General features: G+C 43.0%; 2 protein-coding genes across 18 annotated transcripts in view; both read right to left on the minus strand.

Moving 5' to 3' along the window:
* Nucleotides 1-77: 77 nt before the first annotated feature.
* On the minus strand, nucleotides 78-9,454 carry LOC135095410 (uncharacterized). The gene is made up of 6 exons (XM_063996230.1): nucleotides 9,319-9,454; nucleotides 8,923-9,071; nucleotides 4,450-4,674; nucleotides 3,219-3,348; nucleotides 1,176-1,289; nucleotides 78-553 (listed from the first exon to the last, which is right to left on the minus strand). Exons 1-5 carry the CDS (start codon nucleotides 9,367-9,369, stop codon nucleotides 1,272-1,274), a joined length of 573 nt encoding a protein of 190 aa, XP_063852300.1. The 5' UTR covers nucleotides 9,370-9,454; the 3' UTR covers nucleotides 78-553; nucleotides 1,176-1,271.
* Nucleotides 9,455-11,148: 1,694 nt separating this feature from the next.
* LOC135095411 (uncharacterized) overlaps nucleotides 11,149-22,199 on the minus strand; it is a 37,386-nt gene continuing 26,335 nt past the window's right edge. For 11 of the 17 annotated variants that reach the window (XM_063996239.1, XM_063996241.1, XM_063996243.1 and 8 more), the window contains 5 exons: nucleotides 21,737-22,127; nucleotides 12,324-12,873; nucleotides 11,862-11,969; nucleotides 11,564-11,712; nucleotides 11,149-11,290 (listed from right to left, as the gene is read on the minus strand). In XM_063996239.1, coding sequence (XP_063852309.1) covers nucleotides 11,957-11,969; nucleotides 12,324-12,868 — 558 coding nt within the window. In that variant the 5' untranslated portion in view covers nucleotides 12,869-12,873; nucleotides 21,737-22,127 and the 3' untranslated portion in view covers nucleotides 11,149-11,290; nucleotides 11,564-11,712; nucleotides 11,862-11,956. Of the gene's footprint in view, nucleotides 11,291-11,563; nucleotides 11,713-11,861; nucleotides 11,970-12,323; nucleotides 12,874-21,736 lie in introns of all 17 variants that reach the window. The other 6 variants (XM_063996246.1, XM_063996245.1, XM_063996247.1 and 3 more) reach the window with 4 other exon arrangements.

The following is a 22,199-nucleotide window of genomic DNA, read 5'->3' on the forward strand; positions in this document are numbered from 1 at the left end:
GTGTGTGTGTGTGTGTGTGTGTGTGTGTGTGTGTGTGTGTGTGTGGGGGGGGGGGGGGGCAAGGAGGGGTGCGGGTAACTATGCATGACAGAAAGGTTTAAATTGTGTGTGGAGGAGTGTGCATTAAAAATATAAGGGAATACAGGACGAGTGAAGAAATGGATAATGAAGGATAAGGTAGAGGAAAAAGAATACAGCAAAGACGAAGAAAAGATATCATTGAAGGATACATGATATGATAAGAGGGAAAAAGAATACACTGCAGGAGGAGAAAAAGGATATCACTGAAGGATATAACAGAAAAGTATAATGAAGAATAGAACAGAAGCAAAAAGAACACAGGAGGCATGAAGAAAACAATATTACTGAAGGATGCAAGAGGAAAAACAGATCAGGTGAAGAAAAGAAGATACTGAAGGATATAACAGATGGGCGATAAGGACAGTCATTCTCACCACATCCTCCAACTGCTTCCATCAGAACAAATAGGTGCGCAGGGACCTGACCATGGTGTACTCCTTGATGGCCAGATGTGAGGGATACACCACCAGTACTGTATGGGAGACATAATAAACTGCACTCCCAAATGTTTTGCTCTCTCTTACATCCAATACTTTCAGTTGTTATGGTGTTTTCAAGGGTGTTTTCATGGTTCCAGTGATGGTTCAGCAAGGATTCTGTATCTTTAATAGTCTCTAGTGTGAGGTATTGGGGCTTTAAACAGTACATCAAAATGCAGTACATTTTATCTTAACTTCCATGAGTATGTACATCAGTATACAAGATTTTCCTTTATGTAAGAGGAACTCTGGCCAAGGCCAACAAAAAGGAGAGAGAGAGAGAGAGAGAGAGAGAGAGAGAGAGAGAGAGAGAGAGAGAGAGAGAGAGAGAGAGAGAGAGAGAGAGAGAGAGAGAGAGAGAGAGAGAGAGAGAGAGAGAGAGAGAGAGAGAGAGAGAGAGAGAGAGAGAGAGAGGAAAAAAATAAAAAATGAAATAAAATAAAATAAAACAAAATAAAGTAAAATAAATAAATAAATAAATAAATAAAAATAAAAGGGCCCACTGAAGTGCCAGTCTCTAGAAGACAGAGCCAAAAGAATTACCCTAAACTTAAGAAGGCAGGGAGCTCCAGAGTTTACCAGACTGACACCGATACTCAAGAGGACTCCACGTACCAGCTAGCAGAGATGACAGCAACCTTGGCTATGAGTTGCTGTCTCACGTCTGGCGCCTCAAATATGACGTTCTCAAAGGTGAGCATTGACACGGCCTCATCTGGTACATACAGCCTGACACAGGGTCTGTTGTCAGTATTTGTGTTGGGAAGATATGGGTGGTGATATTTTTATTTATTCATTTTTTCAAGCAGGAAGGACACTGGCCAAGGGCAACAACCCTCCCCCTCCCCCCACCAAAAAATAAAAAGACCCACTGAGATGCCAGTCCCATAAAAAGCTCCAAAGCAGCAGTCAAAAATTGAGGGATAAGTGTCTTGAAACCTCCCTCTTGAAGGAATTCAAGTCATAGGAAGGTGGAAAGACAGAAGCAGGCAGGGAGTTCCAGAGTTTACCAGAGAAAGGAATGAATGATTGAGAACACTGGTTAACTCTTGCATTAGAGAGGTGGACAGAATAAGGGTGAAAGAAAGAAGAAAGTCTTGTGCAGCAAGGCTGTCAGAGGAGGGGAGGCATGCAGTTAGCAAGATTAGAAGAGCAGTTAGCATGAAAACAGCAGTAGATGATAGCAAGAGATGCAACATTGCAGTGATGAGAAACCGGCTGAAGACAGTCAGTTAGAGGAGAGGAGCTGATGATACAATTACAAAAAGCTTTTGATTCCACCCTGTCTAGATGAGCAGTACAAGTGGAACCCCCTCCAGACATGTGAAGCATACATGGACAGATAAGGCCCCTGTACAGAGTTAGCAGTTGGGGGGATGAGAAAAACTCTCTCCTGAGGAGGAGAGAGAAGAGGCTCAGGAAAAAAAATACAGTACAGATGCAATTTCTCTCAACTTCTGTGCTTTCTTAAGGAATGATAACAGAGAAGGTATAATTTTACTTCCTTCATCTATCTACTTATCTATATACCAGGCCACCAATCCCAGACAAAGCACCACTCACTCACACACACATCACTCACACTCTTAGGCCCATTGGTCTCTGGTGGGAAGGAACAGTGTTGTGGACCTCCCTACAGCACCATAGTGACTGTACTTACAAGACTCTGCTATGGTCATGGTCTTCACAGAAGATAGTAACACGATTCCTCTCATAAATTTTATGAGTCATGTGGATGGTCTGGCACTAGTGTGGCAGTACACACATGCCCTGGCCTCACCTTAGGCCAACTCATTATCCAGTAACTACTGTCCCACTCCCTCCCCTCCCACCACTTAGGGATAACATGCCACACATCTGAAAAAAAGTCTCCAAAAATCATGCACACACACAAAAAAACAGATACAGTATATGAAAAACAGCAAAACATAAGGAGTACCACAAGGTGTAATCTAAAGCCTGAGTGTAAACAAGCTATGTCTCAGACACACAGCTCAAACTTTGGCAGATTGTTGCCAAAGTGCTGGATGATTTTCAGTGTGCACAGACCAATGTTGCTTTTTGCACACATTTTCATTCAAAAAAGTTAACTGCAGTCCCTTAATTAACTTGGTAATTTCTGTCCATCTGCTCACCTTGAAAGCCTCACCATCAAACATTAAGCCAGAATTTTTGTAAACTAACTGAATGAATGTATCATGATAACAGAAATAATATTGCTTTATTACTTTATGCATGTATGCAAAAAATAAACTTGATTTGATTATTCCTGTCTACCCCACCTTGCCATCTTGCCATCCAAGCACTGGGCCAGAGTCCTTGTCAACAAACTGAATGCCTCTTGATAACAGAATTAATATTGTTTTATTACGCTATAAAAAAAAAAAATTTAACTTGATTTTCTGTCATCTCCTCACCTTCAATGCCTTGCCATCAAACTAAAATCCAGAATCTTTGTCAACAAACTGAACACCTCATCATAACAATAACAGAAATTATATTGTTTTATTACTCTCTCTCTCTCTCTCTATATATATATATATAAAAAGATCATTCCTGTCTGTCTCCTCACTTCCTCACATCATGTTAACAAAGATTATATTATTTTATTACTCTATATGCAACATTTAAGTCAATCATGCCTGTCTGTGTCCTCACCTTGAAAGCCAGGCCATTAAGCACCAAGCCAGAGCCCTTGTCAACAAAGTGAACAGTGATGGTGGTGGGCTGTCTGGCCTGCACTATGCTGGACTGCTGCAGGACCATTGCTGCACTCGTCTGTGTCAAGCTGAGGGGAGGCCAAAAGAAGACCAACTATTACAGTAAAATCCCTCTCATCCGGCCTTCGAGTATCCGGCAGCTTCAAGTATCTGGCACATTTTTCCCCGAGCCTTAAAATCAATAAAAAATCAATGTGTACTCATAAAATCGATTAAAATTCCCCCGCAAGGCATACTTTGTCCCCTTGCCACCAGAGCGCAGTGCTTCGCGCCACCCGCGGCCCACTGCACTGTGTTTACTCAGTGACTCAGTCCCGCATGTGCACTGTTTATCGCCTGACGCCTTCATCATGCCTAAAGTTGTAGAAAAGAGGAAGCGTGTTGTGCTTACACTAAAGCAGCTGATCAGATCAGCTGCTGATTAAGATCAGCTGATCTTTGTTATGGTAAGATGCGTGAGTGTAGGGTGGTGATTGTGGACATAATTTCACTTCTATTCAAGTATCCGGCAATATTCAAGTATCTGGCATGTTGGCGGTCCCATTGATGCCGGATAAGAGGGATTTTACTGTATCACTTATGCACTGAGGGGAGACCAAAAGGAGACCAGCTATTAGATTACTTATGTGCTGAGGAGAGACCAAAAGAAGACCAACTATTAGATCACTTATGTGACTCTAATAGTAATTGTATCTTGGTAAAACTGAGATCCTTTTCTCTCCTTTTTGGCACGTCAGACTTGTATTTCCCTCAGTATCCTGTCAAGGTCTAATCCCTAGAGACACCATTAATGTACCCTGATTAAGTTAAATTTAAAAGATAGGAAGGAATTGGTTTTTAAATAGAGTGGTGGATGAATGGAATGGACTCAGTAATGAGGCCGATTCTTTAGTGAGCTTTAAAAGATTACACAGATTTATGAATGAGGCTGATAGGTGGAAATAGGTAGGCATGCTTTGTACAGGGACTGCCATGTGTAGGCCTGATGGCTTCTTACAGCTTCACTTATTTTCTTATTCTTCTGTTCTTACACCAGACACTTGTGCTCCAGCTTTGGATGGTCCTTTTTGACCTCTCTTTAGGGACTGGCACTCTCATTGGGCTTTTTTTTAAACTTTCTGTTGCCCTTGACCAGTCCCCCTCTTACATAAATAAAGACCTGTACCTACCTGAAGGTCTCCTCCAGGGTGGTGGTGAGGGCTGGAGCATAGCTGGGGTAGGTGATGGTGAAAGTGAGGTTGTAATCTTCCCCGGGCTTGCTGACTGACAGGTCGGTGAAGGTGGCAGTGCCATTCCTGTAGGGAACTGTTGTGGTGCCCATGAGGATGGCACCTGGGGGACCTCCCAATAGACTTGCCGTCACCTGCCAGGGATAACTCTTGTGGCCCTGGTCACTGAGAGAGAGAGAGAGAGAGAGAGAGAGAGAGAGAGAGAGAGAGAGAGAGAGAGAGAGAGAGAGAGAGAGAGAGAGAGAGAGAGAGAGAGAGAGAGAGAGAGAGAGAGAGAGAGAGAGAGAGAGAGAGAGAGAGAGAGAGAGAGAGAGAGAGAGAGAGAGAGAGAGAGAGAGAGAGAGAGAGAGAGAGAGAGAGAGAGAGAGAGAGAGAGAGAGAGAGAGAGAGAGAGAGAGAGAGAGAGAGAGAGAGAGAGAGAGAGAGAGAGAGAGAGAGAGAGAGAGAGAGAGAGAGAGAGAGAGAGAGAGAGAGAGAGAGAGAGAGAGAGAGAGAGAGAGAGAGAGAGAGAGAGAGAGAGAGAGAGAGAGAGAGAGAGAGAGAGAGAGAGAGAGAGAGAGAGAGAGAGAGAGAGAGAGAGAGAGAGAGAGAGAGAGAGAGAGAGAGAGAGAGAGAGAGAGAGAGAGAGAGAGAGAGAGAGAGAGAGAGAGAGAGAGAGAGAGAGAGAGAGAGAGAGAGAGAGAGAGAGAGAGAGAGAGAGAGAGAGAGAGAGAGAGAAAATTATTGGTGCATCTTTGAGTCCTTTCATGGGAACCAAAAAGGCCTGAAGGTTTACTAAACACACACACACACACACACACACACACACACACACACACACACCCACACACACACACACAGACACACACACACGCTAAAAATCCAGCCATCTCCGTCGCTGAGAGCTGCCCTAGTGGAAATACAGAGTGTGAGAGTTCACCCTGGTTCTACTTGTTGCTGTCCCGTCTCCAAAAGTATTTTGCAGAAAGCAGTTAAATTGTTATAATGAGCAGTGAAGAGGGGGCTACTTCGGTCCCCACTATGTTGTTTATACCAACGGGGATCATCCTGAAGGCAAGACAGAGAGACTGGGATTTGGGAAAGAGAACTGAAGGGTCGGGAAAGCAATGATGAGAAGAAGAATTATCACACTGGAAACCGAAATGAAGGAAGTGAAGGATAGATTTAAGAAGATGGAGAAGATGGTTGAAACTTTGATCCCTGAGAAGGGGGTGTGGAAGGGTGCATACAACAATCTACATAAAAAACAAACGTTATATGAAAAGAAAGCAATGGAACATGAAGGCAAAGTGGAAGAGTTAAACGTAAAACAGGAAAATTGGAAGAAAGAACAAGAGGAAGAAAAAATAGATTTTAGGAAAACTGTGGAGAAACAAAGGCAAAACAACACAAAGCTAACAGAAAAGTTGTTCAAGTTATAAAACAGAAAGAAAACTTGGTGAGAGAAACTGAGGATAAGAAAAAAAACTTGTGGTATTCAGTCTGAAGGAAGAGTATGCACCTCAGTGGACTGAAAGAGAAAAGAAGGAAAAGATATGTGTGGAAAAATTAGTGGAGACATTACAAGAAGAAAAAGAACTAACTGGAGAGATCAAAGAAATTAAAAGAGGAGAAACTGGACATCATGGGAATCGTTGAAATTAAACTGGCAAGTGAAGGGATATATTAAATATTGGTGAAGGAAAATACAACCTCTGGATGAGAAATAGAAAGAATAAACAGGGAGGAGGTGTGATGCTTCTAGTTAGGAAGGATTTATTAGTGGAATCTGTCACATATGGGGTGGATGATCTAATTTCCACCAAGAAACAAGAAATAGTAAAAGACCTTAAATACATAAACCCAATAGGAAAAAGTGATCATGTGCTGATTCAGTTCGCAGTTATGGATAATAACCTCCATATAAGAAAAGAGGACCACAGAAGAGAATGGCTAAACTACAGCAAGACTAACTTTGGACAACTTAGGAAGTATTTCAGTGAAGTGAATTGGAACATGGTTATTCAAAAGAAGGACATAGAGGAAAAGTGGACAGCTTTCCTGGACATTTATAATAAGAGAGTAGAGAAATGGGTACCCAAAAGGTCAACAGAGAACCTTTTCAAAAAGGATTGGTACAACCGGAGATGTGCAACAGCTAGATTGGAGAGAGAAAAAGCATGGAACAAGTGGAAGAAAAACAGGAGACTGGACCTGTGGAACAATTATATAAGGAAGAGGAACAAATATGTCAAAACTCACAGAGATGAGCAGAAAAAATTTGAAAGGAATGTTGTAGAGAAATGTAAAAACCAACCAAAATTATTTTATAAATTCATTAATGGAAAATTAAAGAGTAAAGATGAAATAAGCACGGTAAAAGCTGGAGAAGAGACAGTGGATAACCCAGAAGACGTAGCTGAAGTGTTTAACAGATACTTCCACTCTGTCTGCTAAGGAAAATTATTTCAGAGATGAGAGGACAGCGTTAGAAAAAGGGACCGACATAAAGGAGATTAAAACATCAGTAGATGAAGTAAAGAATATGTTGGAAGACCTGGATGTAACGAAAGCAATGGGTCCCGATGGTGTCTCCAGTTGGATTTTAAGAGAGTGTAGCTCACAATTAGTCTCAGCGTTGCACAATATAATTAGCACCACCCTGGTAAAAGGTAGAGTACCCATAGATTGAAAATGGGCAGATATTACCCCAATCCACAAGACTGGAAGTAAAGAAGATCCATTAAATTATAGACCTGTATTGTTCACAAGTGTGGTGGCGAAGATTTGTGAAAAGATTATCAAGAACAGATGGGTGAAATAGCTAGAAGACAACAAGGTGATAACAGAGAAACAGTTTGGTTTCAGAAAAGGAAGATCTTGTGTTACAAATTTGATAAGTTTCTACTCAAGAGTAATAGATCTAGTGCAAGAGAGAGATGGGTGGGCTGACAGCATGTACTTAGATCTGAGAAAAGCATTCAATAAAGTTCCACACAGAAGACTAATATGGAAATTGGAAAAAAAACTGGACTCGGTCAATCACTGTTAAAGTGGATGACTGACTTTTTGACAAACAAGAGAAATGAGGACAGTAATTAAAGGCAGCAGGTCAAACTGAAGAATGGTAACGAGTGGAGTCCAACAAGGTTCGGTACTTGCACCTATTTTGTTCACAGTTTATGTAAACGATATGACAGAAGGTGTAGAAAGTTACATGAGCCTTTTCACTCATGATGCTAAGATTATGAGAAAAGTAACAAATAAAGAGGATTGCAATGCTTTAAATCAGGACTTAATTAATATTAATGAATGATCATTGAGGTGGAACATGGAGTTTAATGCTAAAAAATGTAGTGTGATGAGGTTTGGAAAAAGTGTGAAAAGACCAGTTGGCAACTATTACTTAGGGAATGAGGAAATCTCTATAAGATCAGAAGAAAAAGACCTGGGAGTAATTATTACTGATAATTTATCATTCAGGAAGCACATAAACAAAATTATAGGAGAAACATATAAACTGAAGAACATCAAAATAGCATTCTCCTATATTGATGAAGATATGATAAAAAAAAACAAAAAAAAACTGATAACAACGATATGTCTGAGATTGGAGTACACAGCATTAATGTGGTCACCAAGTTTGAAAAAGGATACAAGTAAGTTAGAAAGAATTCAGAGAGCTGCAACTAAAATCCCTGCAAACTTAAGAGAGTATAGTTATGAGGAAAGGTTGAAGAGATTGGGCCTGACTACACTAGAAAAAAGGAGGGAGAGAGGTGATTTGATAGCAATATATAGAATATTGGAAGGAATGGAAAATTTGGACAGAGAAGACCTCTTGATACCAGATGCGAGAGACACAAGAGGACATGGAAGGAGACTGAAAAGGAGTGTTTGCAGAAGAGACATCAAGAAACATAGCTTCCCACACAGAAGTATATCAGTGTGGAATGAACTTAAGGATGAGACTGTGTGTGCAAAGATAATTCATAAATTTAAAGAAAATCTAGATAAAAGTCGATATGGAGACGGGACAGCACGAGCCTAGTGTGGCTCTTGTCCTGTATTTCACAACTAGGTAAACAACTAGGTAAACACACACACACACACACACACACACACACACACACACACACACACACACACACAAGGACTGAATGAATACAGAGGTGGGATAAGGAGTGTAGCCCAGCCCCTGTATACCACAAGTAGACAAAGGTGAGAGAGGCAAGAAATGTACATAAACTGATAAATGAATAAAGGTGTAGACAGAACCAGAGGTGTGTAGCTTAGGCCTTGTATACTACAACTACACACACACCTCTGTATCCAGTACAGTGAAGGACAGCTGCATTTCAAACACTGTGTACTGCACCATACTGCTGGACACACCACTCAGCACCAATGCACTGGATGGCTTGGCGTACTCACGTCACTGCCAGGCTCTCCTTGATCTTCTCTGCCGCCTCCTTCTCCTGCTGCTTGTAGAATGGCTTGATATCCGGAATGACAACAGTGCCTTCCTCCTCTGTGGCCTTTGGAGGAGCTTCCTTGGGTGGTGGCTCGATGGGGTCACTCACCTGAGGAAGAGAGGCGGGTATTGGAGGAACACACTACCTCTGTTAATGGTTCAGCTGATGACAAAGTGCAGGAGGACATGATTCAAGGCAGTAAAAGGGCAGAGAAGTGTCATTTTACCAAGAGGAGTTACAGGAGTGAGAGATGACTCAAGGCAGTAAAGAGGCAGAGAGTAGTGTTTGACTTAAGAGGAAGCATTGGAGGAAGAGACAACATAAGATCACAAAGGAACAGAGAGCAGAGGCTCACTTTACCAAGAGAGAGAGGCACAGTTGCTGCATGATCCATCCTGGAATCCATTGACAGTCTTCTCCAGACTCTGCACCAGCTTCTTGTAGGGAATCACCTCCCCACCAATTGCTCCCTCCTCCCCCTCGCCATTCAAGCTTGTAGTGGGAGCGCTGGCCACTTCAGCCTAAATAAATTTAAGTTGTATTCTTAAACATTTTGTTCTCTTTAGTAATTATTTTCAGATATAATGAATAGTAAGAATCTCATAGGCAATTTTGCCATTCATTTGGCACAGTCCTTGTTAAACTACCAGTATCTATCTATCTATATACCAGGCTGGCAATCTCACACAGAATGGCCCACACAAAGCACCACACACTCCTGCACACATCACTCACACTCTTAGCTCCGTTGGCTCCTAGTGTAATGGGACAGTCTTGTGGACCACCCTGCTACATCCCAAGAGCTTAGGCACACCACAGCTGTCCACATACTTCCACAGCAAAACCTCACAGCAAAAACTGGTTTAATCCTGCCCTTTCATGGTGAGATCATTCCCTATTACAAGTGTCATAAAAATTACCTTGAAAACCTAGATAAATTCCATTAGATCTACAATTAGTTGAAACTCCCAAACATTTGAGAATAAGTCTTGCATATTGAGCTCTTATTAGTAAGGGAGACCAGGCAGCCCAGACAGCCACACCAAACACAGCCACACCCAACATAGCCACAAACAACATGGTCACACATAAAACACAGACCAACACTGCCACACACAACACACTGATCCAACAAAGCCAGACTCAACACAGCCACACTGAACACAGCTGCACCCACCACAGTCAGACTCAACACAGACCAGACCCAATACACATCCTCATTGTGCCCACCTCCAGCCTTCCCTGCTGTCTCTTGGAGTGCTCCCGCATAACACTGATGACCCTGATGTTGTCTGGGGATACCTCAAACAGGCTGGCCAGATTCAACACCAGGTTCTGCTCATAAAACTCATCTTCCTTCACCACGAGACCACTGGTGAGGGTGATCATGGGTGTGGTCTTCGCACAGCACCACATGGACCAACTTAGCACTGCGCTGGAAGTAGCTGGTCCCCATTGCCTGCAGGGGAGGGTCTGGGTGAGTTGGAGAGGTGGCGACAGAAACAAGCATGGCATAATAGTGTTTCCCTTGCCTAAAACTATCTGGGAGAGCTATGACAACACTGACAGGGAGAGACATGACAAGACTGACAGGGAGGCCTGACAACACTGACATGGAGAGACATGACAAGACTGAGAGGGAGGCATGACAAAACTGACAGGGAGGCATGACAAAACTGACATGGGGGCATGACAAAATTGAGAAAGGCATAACAAAACTGACAGTGAGAGGCATGACAAAACTAAACAGATAGGGAGGCATGACAAAACTGACAGGGAGAGGCAAGGCTGAGTGGTTGTTCTGTTACCAGCAGGGAGAGACAAGGCAGAGCAGTTGTTCCTTTGCCCCAAACTGACAGGGAGAGGCAGGGCAAAGTACAGAGTTCCAGTGCCTCAAACAACACAAAACAACACACAACCATTCCTTATATTCCCTACACAACACAACACAGTCATTCCTTACATTCCCAACACAATACAACATAACACACAACCATCCCTTACATTCCAAACACAACACAACACAACACAACACAACACAGCACACAGCACACAGCCATCCCTTACATTGTCCAGCATGGGAAGGAAAGCCTGAGGGTGGGTGGGGTTCTCGAGCAACAGCTTGTAGCTGGCTGCAGAGGTGTTGAAGTTGGCTGGGGGAACAAAAACACCATCCACATATGTGTCATAATGCTGAGGCTTTGGGAAGAAGATGCGCAGGACAACAGCCTCAGAGGATGGACTGTGTGGCAGGTGCAGATGCAGCACCTGAAGATGTGATGTGAGTGGAGGGTCAGTGTGGTGAGGTTTGGTTAGAGATGCAGCTCCTGAAATAATAATTGATTGGGTTAAATTAGATTAGGTTGGCTTAGTGATGGGTGAGATTGTGCTAGGTCATGAGGTTAGGCTGGATTAAATGATGTTAGGTTATGCGTCAAAAAGATTGGTGCGAATTGCCTGCTGTTTATCTCCAATTATTATTATTATTATACCACTGAAAATTACTATAACTACTATTATCATAGCTACAATCACTGTCTACTATTACTACTACCACCATTACAACCACTACAACACCATTACAAGCACCACAGCAGTACCTGAGGGGGCATGCTGGTCATGGCCATCTCATATATCATCCCTGTTGCCACAATGGAGAAGAAGGTTGAGATTCACTCCTGACACATGCAGCCAGCACACCAGCCTCTATCCATCTGTCCATTGAGGAGGTCCATGTACCCACTGGGGCCTGGAGGAGGAGGAGGAGGAGGAGGAGGCATTAGTAACACTCACAAAAAATCCCATGTGGAATTGACAATCTGGTAAATAGATTTATAAGGACAAGACAAAAAAGTGGCTTGTGTTGGCAATGAGGGTGATGGGGGAGAGGTGACATACCTGTGTCTGTGTCCATGCTCTCAATGATCATGAGGCGGTGATGCAGCGAGAGGCACTTCCATGCCTGCCATGATGGAATCACAACACAGGAAGCATCACTGACAATGCCTGTGGGATGAGACAAAAGGAGAGTACAGGGAGTGGTAAGGGATCTCAAACAACAACAGGTCTTTAATTTCTTAACTGCCTGATTTGGCTGCAGTGTGTGTGTGTGTGTGTGTGTGTGTGTGTGTGTGTGTGTGTGTGTGTGTGTGTGTGTGTGTGTGTGTGTGTGTGTGTGTGTGTGTGAGTGTAATAATAATAAAATAATAATAAATGGTTTATTATTTAGGCAGTTAACAAACTGAAAATGTACATAGGGGGTGGGGAAATACTTAACATTAATCCTAAAGGTAAGTCTAATCTAGAAGGGACTATTGATTGATGGCTCACACCATGGTGGGAATCGCACTGAGTCTGTACCAGTCTGTGCGCGGCGCCTTTAGGGGCATTATCTTGTTGTGGTGTCTGGTGGCACAGACCGGGTGAGGCGCGTCAGGCGGCAGCATGTTTCTGAGACGTGGATGATGCAGTAGTCCCCTTCCAAACTTCTCCAGAGCCTCTCGGTGCCTGGTGGATAGTCTGGACAGACCCAGGGTGGTCAGGGCTTCTTCATAGGTGGTGTATGCAAGGCCAAGGATGACCCTGCACGCCCTTTTCTGCTCACTCTCTAGCTGTAGCTGTTGAGTGTGTGTGAGGGAGGAGGACCACGCTGGGAAGGCGTACACAAGTTTGGGGAGGATGAAGGTAAGGTACACCCCCCTTAACTCATCTGTTGGCGTCCCCAGCGACCTGAGTCTGCACAGCATGTACAGCCTATAGGTAGCTGATCTCACGGTGCTGGCGACATGCTGCTTCCAGGTCAGCTGGTCGTCCACCGTGACTCCGAGAAGCTTGGCACATTGGACCACCTGGAGGGGGTGAGGGCCCACTGTGAGCTGGGGAGGGGGCCCTGGGAGACCCCACATGTCAGCTGTTGGAAATTAGAGACAGAGCCCTGATAGCGAACGGCCTGATGCCTCCCTGTGAGGAAGTGGGCTAGCCATGCTACCAGGTTAGGAGGGAGACCCAGACTTACTGCCTTGCTGATGACAACAGTGTGATCAACAAGATCAAAGGCTTTTTTGAAGTCCACAAAAGCAACAGCTAGAGAGGTGTTTCGCTTGTCCAGGTGGCTGTGGATGAATTCAAGGAAGCTGGCCAGGTAATGGGAGGTGGAGGTGGCTTTAATATTTCCAAACTGTCTGATATCCACGGTATTACAAATTTTGGTGTAGGCCCAGTCATACACAAAATCTTCACAAATAAGGCTAGGGATGGGGGTGATAGAGACTGGCCTGAGGTCATTGAGTCACTGTGGACTGGAAGTTTTGGGGATGGGGGTGACGTAAGATGTCTTCCAGTCCGCGGGGCAAGAGTGTTGGAAGAGTGAAGTGCGCGCGCGCGCGCGTGTGTGTGTGTGTGTGTGTGTGTGTGTGTGTATGTGTGTGTGTGTGTGTGTGTGTGTGTGTGTGTGTGTGTGTGTGTGTGTGTGTGTGTGTGTGTGTGTGTGCAAGTGTATGTTGCAGAGCTGTGTGGATATCTGACACACACACACACACACACACACACACACACACACACACACACACACACACACACACACACACACACACACACACAAAGTTTGCAACATAGGTACAAGCAGAAGAGGTAATTAATGGGTCTTGGAGGTTGTCTGGAGATGAAGAATATAATGTATGGATAAACAGGGATATGGATGAGATTGAAAGGTTGAAGCAAAAGGAGCTGATAAATGAGGCTAAACAAAAAGACAAACAACAAAAAGAGAAGTTTTTCTGAAGAGTAAGAGATATGAGAATAAAGAAATGGTACATCAAACAGTATATTATACTAATGTAAATGGATTAATGTCAACAAAGATGGAATTAAATGAGTTATTAAACAGAACTGCACCAGATGTTGCTGTATTATGTGAGACAAAATGGAAAAATGAATAGGGAACTCCTGACACTGGTAAATATGATTTATGGATGAAAAACAGAAGTGACAAGGGAGGAGGGGGGAGTGATCATTCTGACTAAAAAGTATGTTAAAGTGGAGAGGGTAATAAAAAATGAAGACAAGTCTGAAATTCTACAAATGATGATTAGAAATGGAAATGAAGGGATAATTAATTATGTAGGAGTGTATGTGCCACCTGTGACCAATGCTTGGCGAAAAGAAGAGCACAAAGAGATGGTGGTAGATGTGTTAAAAGGTCTTGAAAAGATAGTGATGGAAAGTAGTGATATAGTTATTGTTGGTGATTTTAATTGTAAGGAGATAAAGTGGGAAACACTGACAACTACTGGAAGTAAGACCTCATGGAGTAATAGACTGTTAAACTGAACAGTGGAAAACTTCATGACTCAGTGAGTAGACTGTGATATAAGATTTAGTGGAAGAGATAAACCATCAACACTTGATTTAGTGTTTACCAAGAACATGGAAATTATTGAAACAATACACTATGATAGCCCTCTAGGTGAAAGTGATTACATGTTGATGGAATTTAATTTCAAAAATGAAAATGTAATCATTGATGAAAATTATAAGGTAAAAAGATTTAAATATAGTAAAGATGATTTTGAAAAATTAAGAAAGTACTTTGTTGCCATGGGCTGGAAAGATTTTGAAGATGTAGAAGATGTTCCAGAAAATGAGATGAATTTATAAGGAAATATAATTCTGCTGTGGAGAAATTTGTACCTAAAGGTTTTGGGTAAAGAATGGTTCAATACATAATACAAAGAAACTAGAAATTGTAAATCAAATGCTTGGAATAGAGGGAAGAAGAGGAAAACTGAGAGCAGATGGGAGGAATATATTGATGCTAGAAACAAGTACATTGAGATAATAAGAATGGAGAGAAGAAACTATAAAAGAGATATAATAGATATGTGTATAAATGAACCCAAACAGGATATGGTGGAGGTTATGAACAATAGTTTCAGATTGGTATTTATTGTGGAAGGGGAGTTTGATGCTGGAAGGGATAAGTTGGTGAGGTATATACTGAGTGCAGTCCCAGTCAGTTATGAGGAAATACTTAAGATGATGGAAGAACTTGAAGTAATTAAAGCATCTGGTCCAGATGGAGTACCAAGCTAGATATTGAAGGAATGTACAGAACAACTGCCTGATAAAATTCACAGTCTAGTGGTGACATCACTATCACAGGGAAGAGAACCAAAAGACTGGAAGAGAGCAAATATTACACCAACATACAAAAGAGGAAATAAGGAAAATACACTAAAATATAGACCAATGTCTTTGAATAGTGGTTTTTTCTTCTTTTTATGTAGGAGGGACACTGGGCGAGGGCAACGAAAATCCAATAAAAAAAAAAAAAAAAGCCCACCAAGATGCCAGCCCCATAAATTGGTCCTAAGCAGTAGTAAAAAAAATTAAAGAATAAGTGTCTTGAAACCTCCCTCTTGAAAGAATTCAAGTCATAGGAAGCTGGAAATACAGAAGCAGACAGGGAGTTCCAGAGTTTACCAAAGAAGGGCATCAATAATTGAGTATACTGGTTAACTCTTGCATTAGAGAGGTGGACAGAATAGGGGTGAGAGAAAGAAGAGTCTTGTGCAGCAAGGCTGTGGGAGGAGGGGAGGCATGCAGTTAGCAAGATCAGAAGAGCAGTTAGCATGAAAATAGCGGTAGAAGACAGCTAGAGATGCAACATTGCGGCGATGAGAAACGCTGAAGACAGTCAGTTAGAGGAGAGGAGTTGATGAGACGAAAAGCTTTTTATTCCACCCTGTCTAGAAGAGCGGCATGAGTGGAACCTCCCCAGACATGTGAAGCATACTCCATACATGAATGGATAAGGCCCTTGTACAGAGTTAGCAGCTGGGGGATGAGAAAAACTGGCAGACATATCTCAGAACACCTAACTTCATAGAAGCTGTTTTAGCTAGAGATGAGATGTGAAGTTTCTGGTTCAGATTATAAGTAAAGGACAGATCGAGGATGTTCAGTGTAGAAGACAGGGACAGTTGAGTGTCACTGAAGAAGAGGGGATAGCTGTCTGGAAGGTAATGTTGAGTTGATAGATGGAGGAATTGAGTTTTTGAGGCATTGAACAATACCAAGTTTGCTCTGCCCCAATCAGAAATTTTAGAAAGATCAGAAGTCAGGCGTTCTGTGGCTTCCCTGCGTGAAATGTTTATCTCCTGAAGGGTTGGACGTCTATAAATAGACGTGGAAAAGTGCAGGGTGGTATCATCAGCATAGGAGTGGATAGGGTAGGAAATTTGGTTTACAAGGTCATTGATGAATAATAAGAAGAGAGTGGGTGACAGGACAGAACCCTGAGGAACACCACTGTTAATAGATTTAGGAGAAGAACAGTGACCGTCTACCACAGCAGCAATAGAATGGTCAGAAAGGAAACTTGAGAGAAGGATAGAAGCCATAAGGGGGTAGTTTGGAAATCAAAACTTTGTGCCAGATTCTATCAGGAGCTTTTGATATGTCCAAGGCAATAGCAAAAGTTTCACCAAAATCTCTAAAAGAGGATGACCAAGACTCAGTAAGGAAAGCCAGAAGATCACCAGTAAAGCGGCTTTGACGGAACCCATACTGGCAATCAGATAGAAGGTTGTGAAGTGACAGATGTTTAAGTATCTTCCTGTTGAGGATAGATAAAAAAAACTTCAGATAGGCAGGAAATTAAAGCAATAGGACGGTAGTTTGAGGGATTAGAACGGTCACCCTTTTTAGGAACAGGTTGAATGTAGGCAAACTTCCAGCAAGAAGGAAAGGTAGATGTTGACAGACAGAGCTGAAAGAGTTTGACTAGGCAAGGTGCAAGCACGGAGGCACAGTTTCAGAGAACAATAGGAGGGACCCCATCAGGTCCATAAGCCTTTCGAGGGTTTAGGCCAGCAAGGGCATGGAAAACATCATTGTGAAGGACATTAATAGGTAGCATGAAGTAGTTAGAGGGTGGAGGAGAGGGAGGAACAAGCCCAGAATCATTCAAGGTAGCGTTTTTAGCAAAGGTTTGAGCGAAGAGTTCTGCTTTAGAAATAGATGTGATGGTAGTGGTGCAATCTGGTTGAAATAAAGGGGGGAAAGAAGAAGAAGAAGCAAAGTTATTGGAGATATTTTTGGATAGATGCCAGGAGATATTTTTGGCTAGATGTCAGAAAGTCATGAGGGTAGTTAGATCTTGAAAGATTTTGACACTTTCTGTTAATGAAGGAGTTTTTGACTAGTTGGAGAATAGACTTGGCATGGCTACAGATAGAAATATAAAGTGCATGAGATTCTTTTCTTTCTTTTTTTTTTTTTTTATGTAGGTAGGGCACTGGCCAAGGGCAACAAAAATCTAATAAAAAAAAATGCCCACTGAAATGCCAGTCCCATAAAAGGGTCAAAGCAGTGGTCAAAAATTGATGAATAAGTGTCTTGAAACCTCCCTCTTGAAGGAATTCAAGTCATAGGAAGGTGGAAATACAGAAGCAGGCAGGGAGTTTCAGAGTTTACCAGAGAAAGGGATGAATGATTGAGAATACTGGTTAACTCTTGTGTTAGAGAGGTGGACAGAATAGGGGTGAGAGAAAGGAGAGTCTTGTGCAGTGAGGCCGCGGAAGGAGGGGAGGCATGCAGTTAGCAAGATCAGAAGAGCAGTTAGCATGAAAATAGCGGTAGAAGACAGCTAGATATGCAACATTGCAGCGGTGAGAGAGAGGCTGAAGAGAGTCAGTTAGAGGAGAGGAGTTGATGAGACGAAAAGCTTTTGATTCCACCCTGTCTAGAAGAGCAGTATGAGTGGAACCCCCCCCAGACATGTGAAGCATACTCCATACATGGACGGAAAAGGCCCTTGTACAGAGTTAGCAGCTGGGGGGGGTGAGAAAAACTGGTGGAGACGTCTCAGAACAGCTAATTTCATAGATGCTGTTTTAGCTAAAGATGAGATGTGAAGTTTCCAGTTCAGATTATAAGTAAAGGACAGACCGAGGATGTTCAGTGTAGAAGAGGGGGACAGTTGAGTGTCATTGAAGAAGAGGGGATAGTTGTCTGGAAGGTTGTGTCGAGTTGATAGATGGAGGAATTGAGTTTTGAGGCATTGAACAATACCAAGTTTGCTCTGCCCCAATCAGAAATTTTAGAAAGATCAGAAGTCAGGTGTTCTGTGGCTTCCCTGCGTGATATGTTTACCTCCTGAAGGGTTGGACGTCTATGAAAAGACGTGGAAAAGTGCAGGGTGGTATCATCAGCGTAGGAGTGGATAGGACAAGAAGTTTGGTTTAGAAGATCATTAATGAATAATAAGAAGAGAGTGGGTGACAGGACAGAACCCTGAGGAACACCACTGTTAATAGATTTAGGAGAAGAACAGTGACCGTCTACCACAGCAGCAATAGAACGGTCAGAAAGGAAACTTGAGATGAAGTTACAGAGAGAAGGACAGAAACCGTAGGAGGGTAGTTTGGAAATCAAAGCTTTGTGCCAGACTCTATCAAAAGCTTTTGATATGTCCAAGGTAATAGCAAAAGTTTCACCAAAATCTCTAAAAGAGGATGACCAAGACTCAGTAAGGAAAGCCAGAAGATCACCAGTAGAGCAGCCTTGACGGAACCCATACTGGCGATCAGATAGAAGGTTGTGAAATGATAGATGTTTAAGAATCTTCCTGTTGAGGATAGATTCAAAAACTTTCGATAGGCAGGAAATTAAAGCAATAGGACGGTAGTTTGAGGGATTAGAACGGTCACCCTTTTTAGGAACAGGTTGAATGTAGGCAAACTTCCAGCAAGAAGGAAAGGTAGATGTTGACAGACAGAGCTGAAAGAGTTTGACTAGGCAAGGTGCAAGCACGGAGGCACAGTTTCGGAGAACAATAGGAGGGACCCCATCAGGTCCATAAGCCTTTCGAGGGTTTAGGCCAGCGAGGGCATGGAAAACATCATTGCGAAGAATTTTAATACGTGGCATGAAGTAGTCAGAGGGTGGAGGAGAGGGAGGAACAAGCCCAGAATCATCCAAGGTAGAGTTTTTAGCAGAGGTTTGAGCAAAGAGTTCAGCTTTAGAAATAGATGTGATAGCAGTGGTGCCATCTGGTTGAAATAGAGGAGGGAAAGAAGAAGAAGCAAAGTTATTGGAGATGTTTTTGGCTAGATGCCAGAAATCACGAGGGGAGTTAGATCTTGAAAGGTTTTGACATTTTCTGTTAATGAAGGAGTTTTTGGCTAGTTGGAGAACAGACTTGGCATGGTTCTGGGCAGAAATATAAAGTGCATGAGATTCTGGTGATGGAAGGCTTAAGTACCTTTTGTGGGCCACCTCTCTATCATGTATAGCACGAGAACAAGCTGTGTTAAACTAAGGTTTAGAAGGTTTAGGACGAGAAAAAGAGTGAGGAATGTACGCCTCCATGCCAGACACTATCACCTCTGTTATGCGCTCAGCACACAAAGATGGGTCTCTGACACGGAAGCAGAAGTCATTCCAAGGAAAATCAGCAAAATACCTCCTCAGGTCCCCCCAACTAACAGAGGCAAAACGCCAGAGGCACCTTCACTTAGGGGGATCCTGAGGAGGGATTGGAGCAATAGGACAAGATAAAGATATGAGATTGTGATCGGAGGAGCCCAACGGAGAAGAAAGGGTGACAGCATAAGCAGAAGGATTAGAGGTCAGGAAAAGGTCAAGAATGATGGACGTATCTCCAAGACGGTCAGGAATACGAGTAGGGTGTTGCACCAATTGCTCTAGGTCATGGAGGATAGCAAAGTTGTAGGCTGGTTCACCAGGATGGTCAGTGAAGGGAGAGGAAAGCCAAAGCTGGTGGTGAACATTGAAGTCTCCAAGAATGGAGATCTCTGCAAAAGGGAAGAGGGTCAGAATGTGCTCCACTTTGGAAGTTAAGTAGTCAAAGAATTTCTTATAGTCAGAGGAGTTAGGTGAGAGGTATACAGCACAGATAAATTTAGTATGAGAGTGTCTCTGTAGTTGTAGCCAGATGGTGGAAAACTCGGAAGATTCGAGAGCGTGGGCACGAGAACAGGTTAAGTCATTGCGCACATACACGCAGCATCCAGCTTTGGATCGAAAATGAGGATAGAGAAAGTAGGATGGAACAGAAAAGGGGCTACTGTCAGTTGCCTCAAACACCTGAGTTTCAGTGAGGAAAAGAAGATGAGGTTTAGAAGAGGAGAGGTGGTGTTCTACAGATTGAAAATTAGATCTTAGACCACGAATGTTGCAGAAGTTAATGAAGAAAAAGTTGGGGGGTGTCAAGACACTTAGGGTCGTCGACAGAAAGGCAGTCCGACCTGGGGACATTTATGGTCCCCTCCCCAGATGGGGACTCCAAAGCTGGTGTAGGAGTTGCCATGAATTTTGAAATTTCGAGTGAAGGTTGTGTGTGTTATTAGGTGCTTGTAGTTTTGTGTGGAGGAAGAGAGTTGTCTTTAGTGGGCAGGCTGTGACTACCCTCTAAAGAGAAAGAGAGAAAGAGAGAGAGAGAGAGAGAGAGAGAGAGAGAGAGAGAGAGAGAGAGAGAGAGAGAGAGAGAGAGAGAGAGAGAGAGAGAGAGAGAGAGAGAGAGAGAGAGAGAGAGAGAGAGAGAGAGAGAGAGAGAGAGAGAGAGAGAGAGAGAGAGAGAGAGAGAGAGAGAGAGAGAGAGAGAGAGAGAGAGAGAGAGAGAGAGAGAGAGAGAGAGAGAGAGAGAGAGAGAGAGAGAGAGAGAGAGAGAGAGAGAGAGAGAGAGAGAGAGAGAGAGAGAGAGAGGGGGCTTGCTCACTCTGAGTTGCCAAACATCATTTCAAGACATATGGGTGCGAAATACAGGCTGCCAAGATTAAAAAGAGCCTTCATATCATATGATGTAAGTCACAGTTACATGCTGTTCATCATATGATAAATGTTGCAGTTTATGGGTTAAGAACATTAACCTAACATAACCAGACCTAAACCTTAATAGAAAAAATAAAGAGTCCAAGGTGTGGTTTGCAGACCTCCTCTTCCTCATCCTCAAAGGGCACTGGTGCCATCAATTGTTCAACACTCAACTAATTTTGGCAAAACACTGTGCAATCTTAAGAATTGTATGCCTTGCTTATGGAACTGCATGATAAAATCCAAGTACTTAAATTTGTGTGCACTGCACTCAGTTGCCATTGTGACACTGAGTACCCTTATGGGTAACTAGCTGACTGCTGTGGCTGCAACATATACACATGGTGACTGGCTGAAAATAAATGATGCATTGCCTGGAAGTAAGTGACATTTAACGACATTCTAATGTCATTAAAAGTACAGTTCTCATTTGCTGAACAAAAGAGATGCAAGAGAGCATGCATCATTACATACTGGAAACAAACATACGAACACATGCATCACACTATATCTCTCCAAGTAAACCCTGTCAGCATGGACTTACAATTTGTGACGCAGTGTACGATGGATCACGTCACTAATGTAACCATGAGTGACCCTAAAACAACTCTCACACCCATATTGTACAGTATGTATTCATCACCAATATCCACATAATTTAGCTGCTTCATGAGGAGCTGCTATAGCTAAGATTATTCAATGTCACTATCTCCTTTTGAAAAAGCATAATATTTTGGGCAGTAAAAAAATTTATCTCAGTCTGAAAAATTATCATGATCAACATATTTACCAAGAAGTGGCCCCAAAAAACAGGCATACACTGTCACTCTATTGCAGTGTCTTGCATTGGCTAATGATCATAGGGGCCTTGCTGGGGAGGGAGTTGGAAGATGGCTAATGTGGGAAAGGAAGGGGTAAAAGCGAGTGCTGAGGCTCACCTGTGCTGATGTTGCTTGGTCAACTTCACATAAGGGTCATTTAGCTGTCTCGTCAACCAGTCCTGTGAGCTTTTACTTTTTCCTCTCAGAATTCTAGGCACAGTCTTGTAAGCAGCACATGATGTACAAGAGTAACAGTTGCCCTGTACAGTGGCAGTGAGTCTTGAAGCCACCACTCCCACTACCCTGTTGTGTTCTTGTTCTTGTTGGGGATTTCAGGGGCTGTGAAGGCTGTGGTGCCACAACCTCTAGAGGCCTGGAGGTGCTGGCAGCAGGCAAGTTATCCAGTTATATTCTGGTGAGCTGCTGGAGGAAGACCCTGGTATGGTTAAATGTCTTGAAGGCCAAGCTGGGGTCTTGGAAACCACCCAAGAGGTCTGCTAATGATGGCCTGTGGATGTGGAGTAATAACACTGAATGGAGAAGAGCAGTGAAGTGGGAGAGGTGGTGAGAAGGACTGGGT

Source organism: Scylla paramamosain, chromosome 49, assembly GCF_035594125.1.
Source record: "Scylla paramamosain isolate STU-SP2022 chromosome 49, ASM3559412v1, whole genome shotgun sequence".
Lineage (NCBI taxonomy): Eukaryota > Metazoa > Arthropoda > Malacostraca > Decapoda > Portunidae > Scylla > Scylla paramamosain.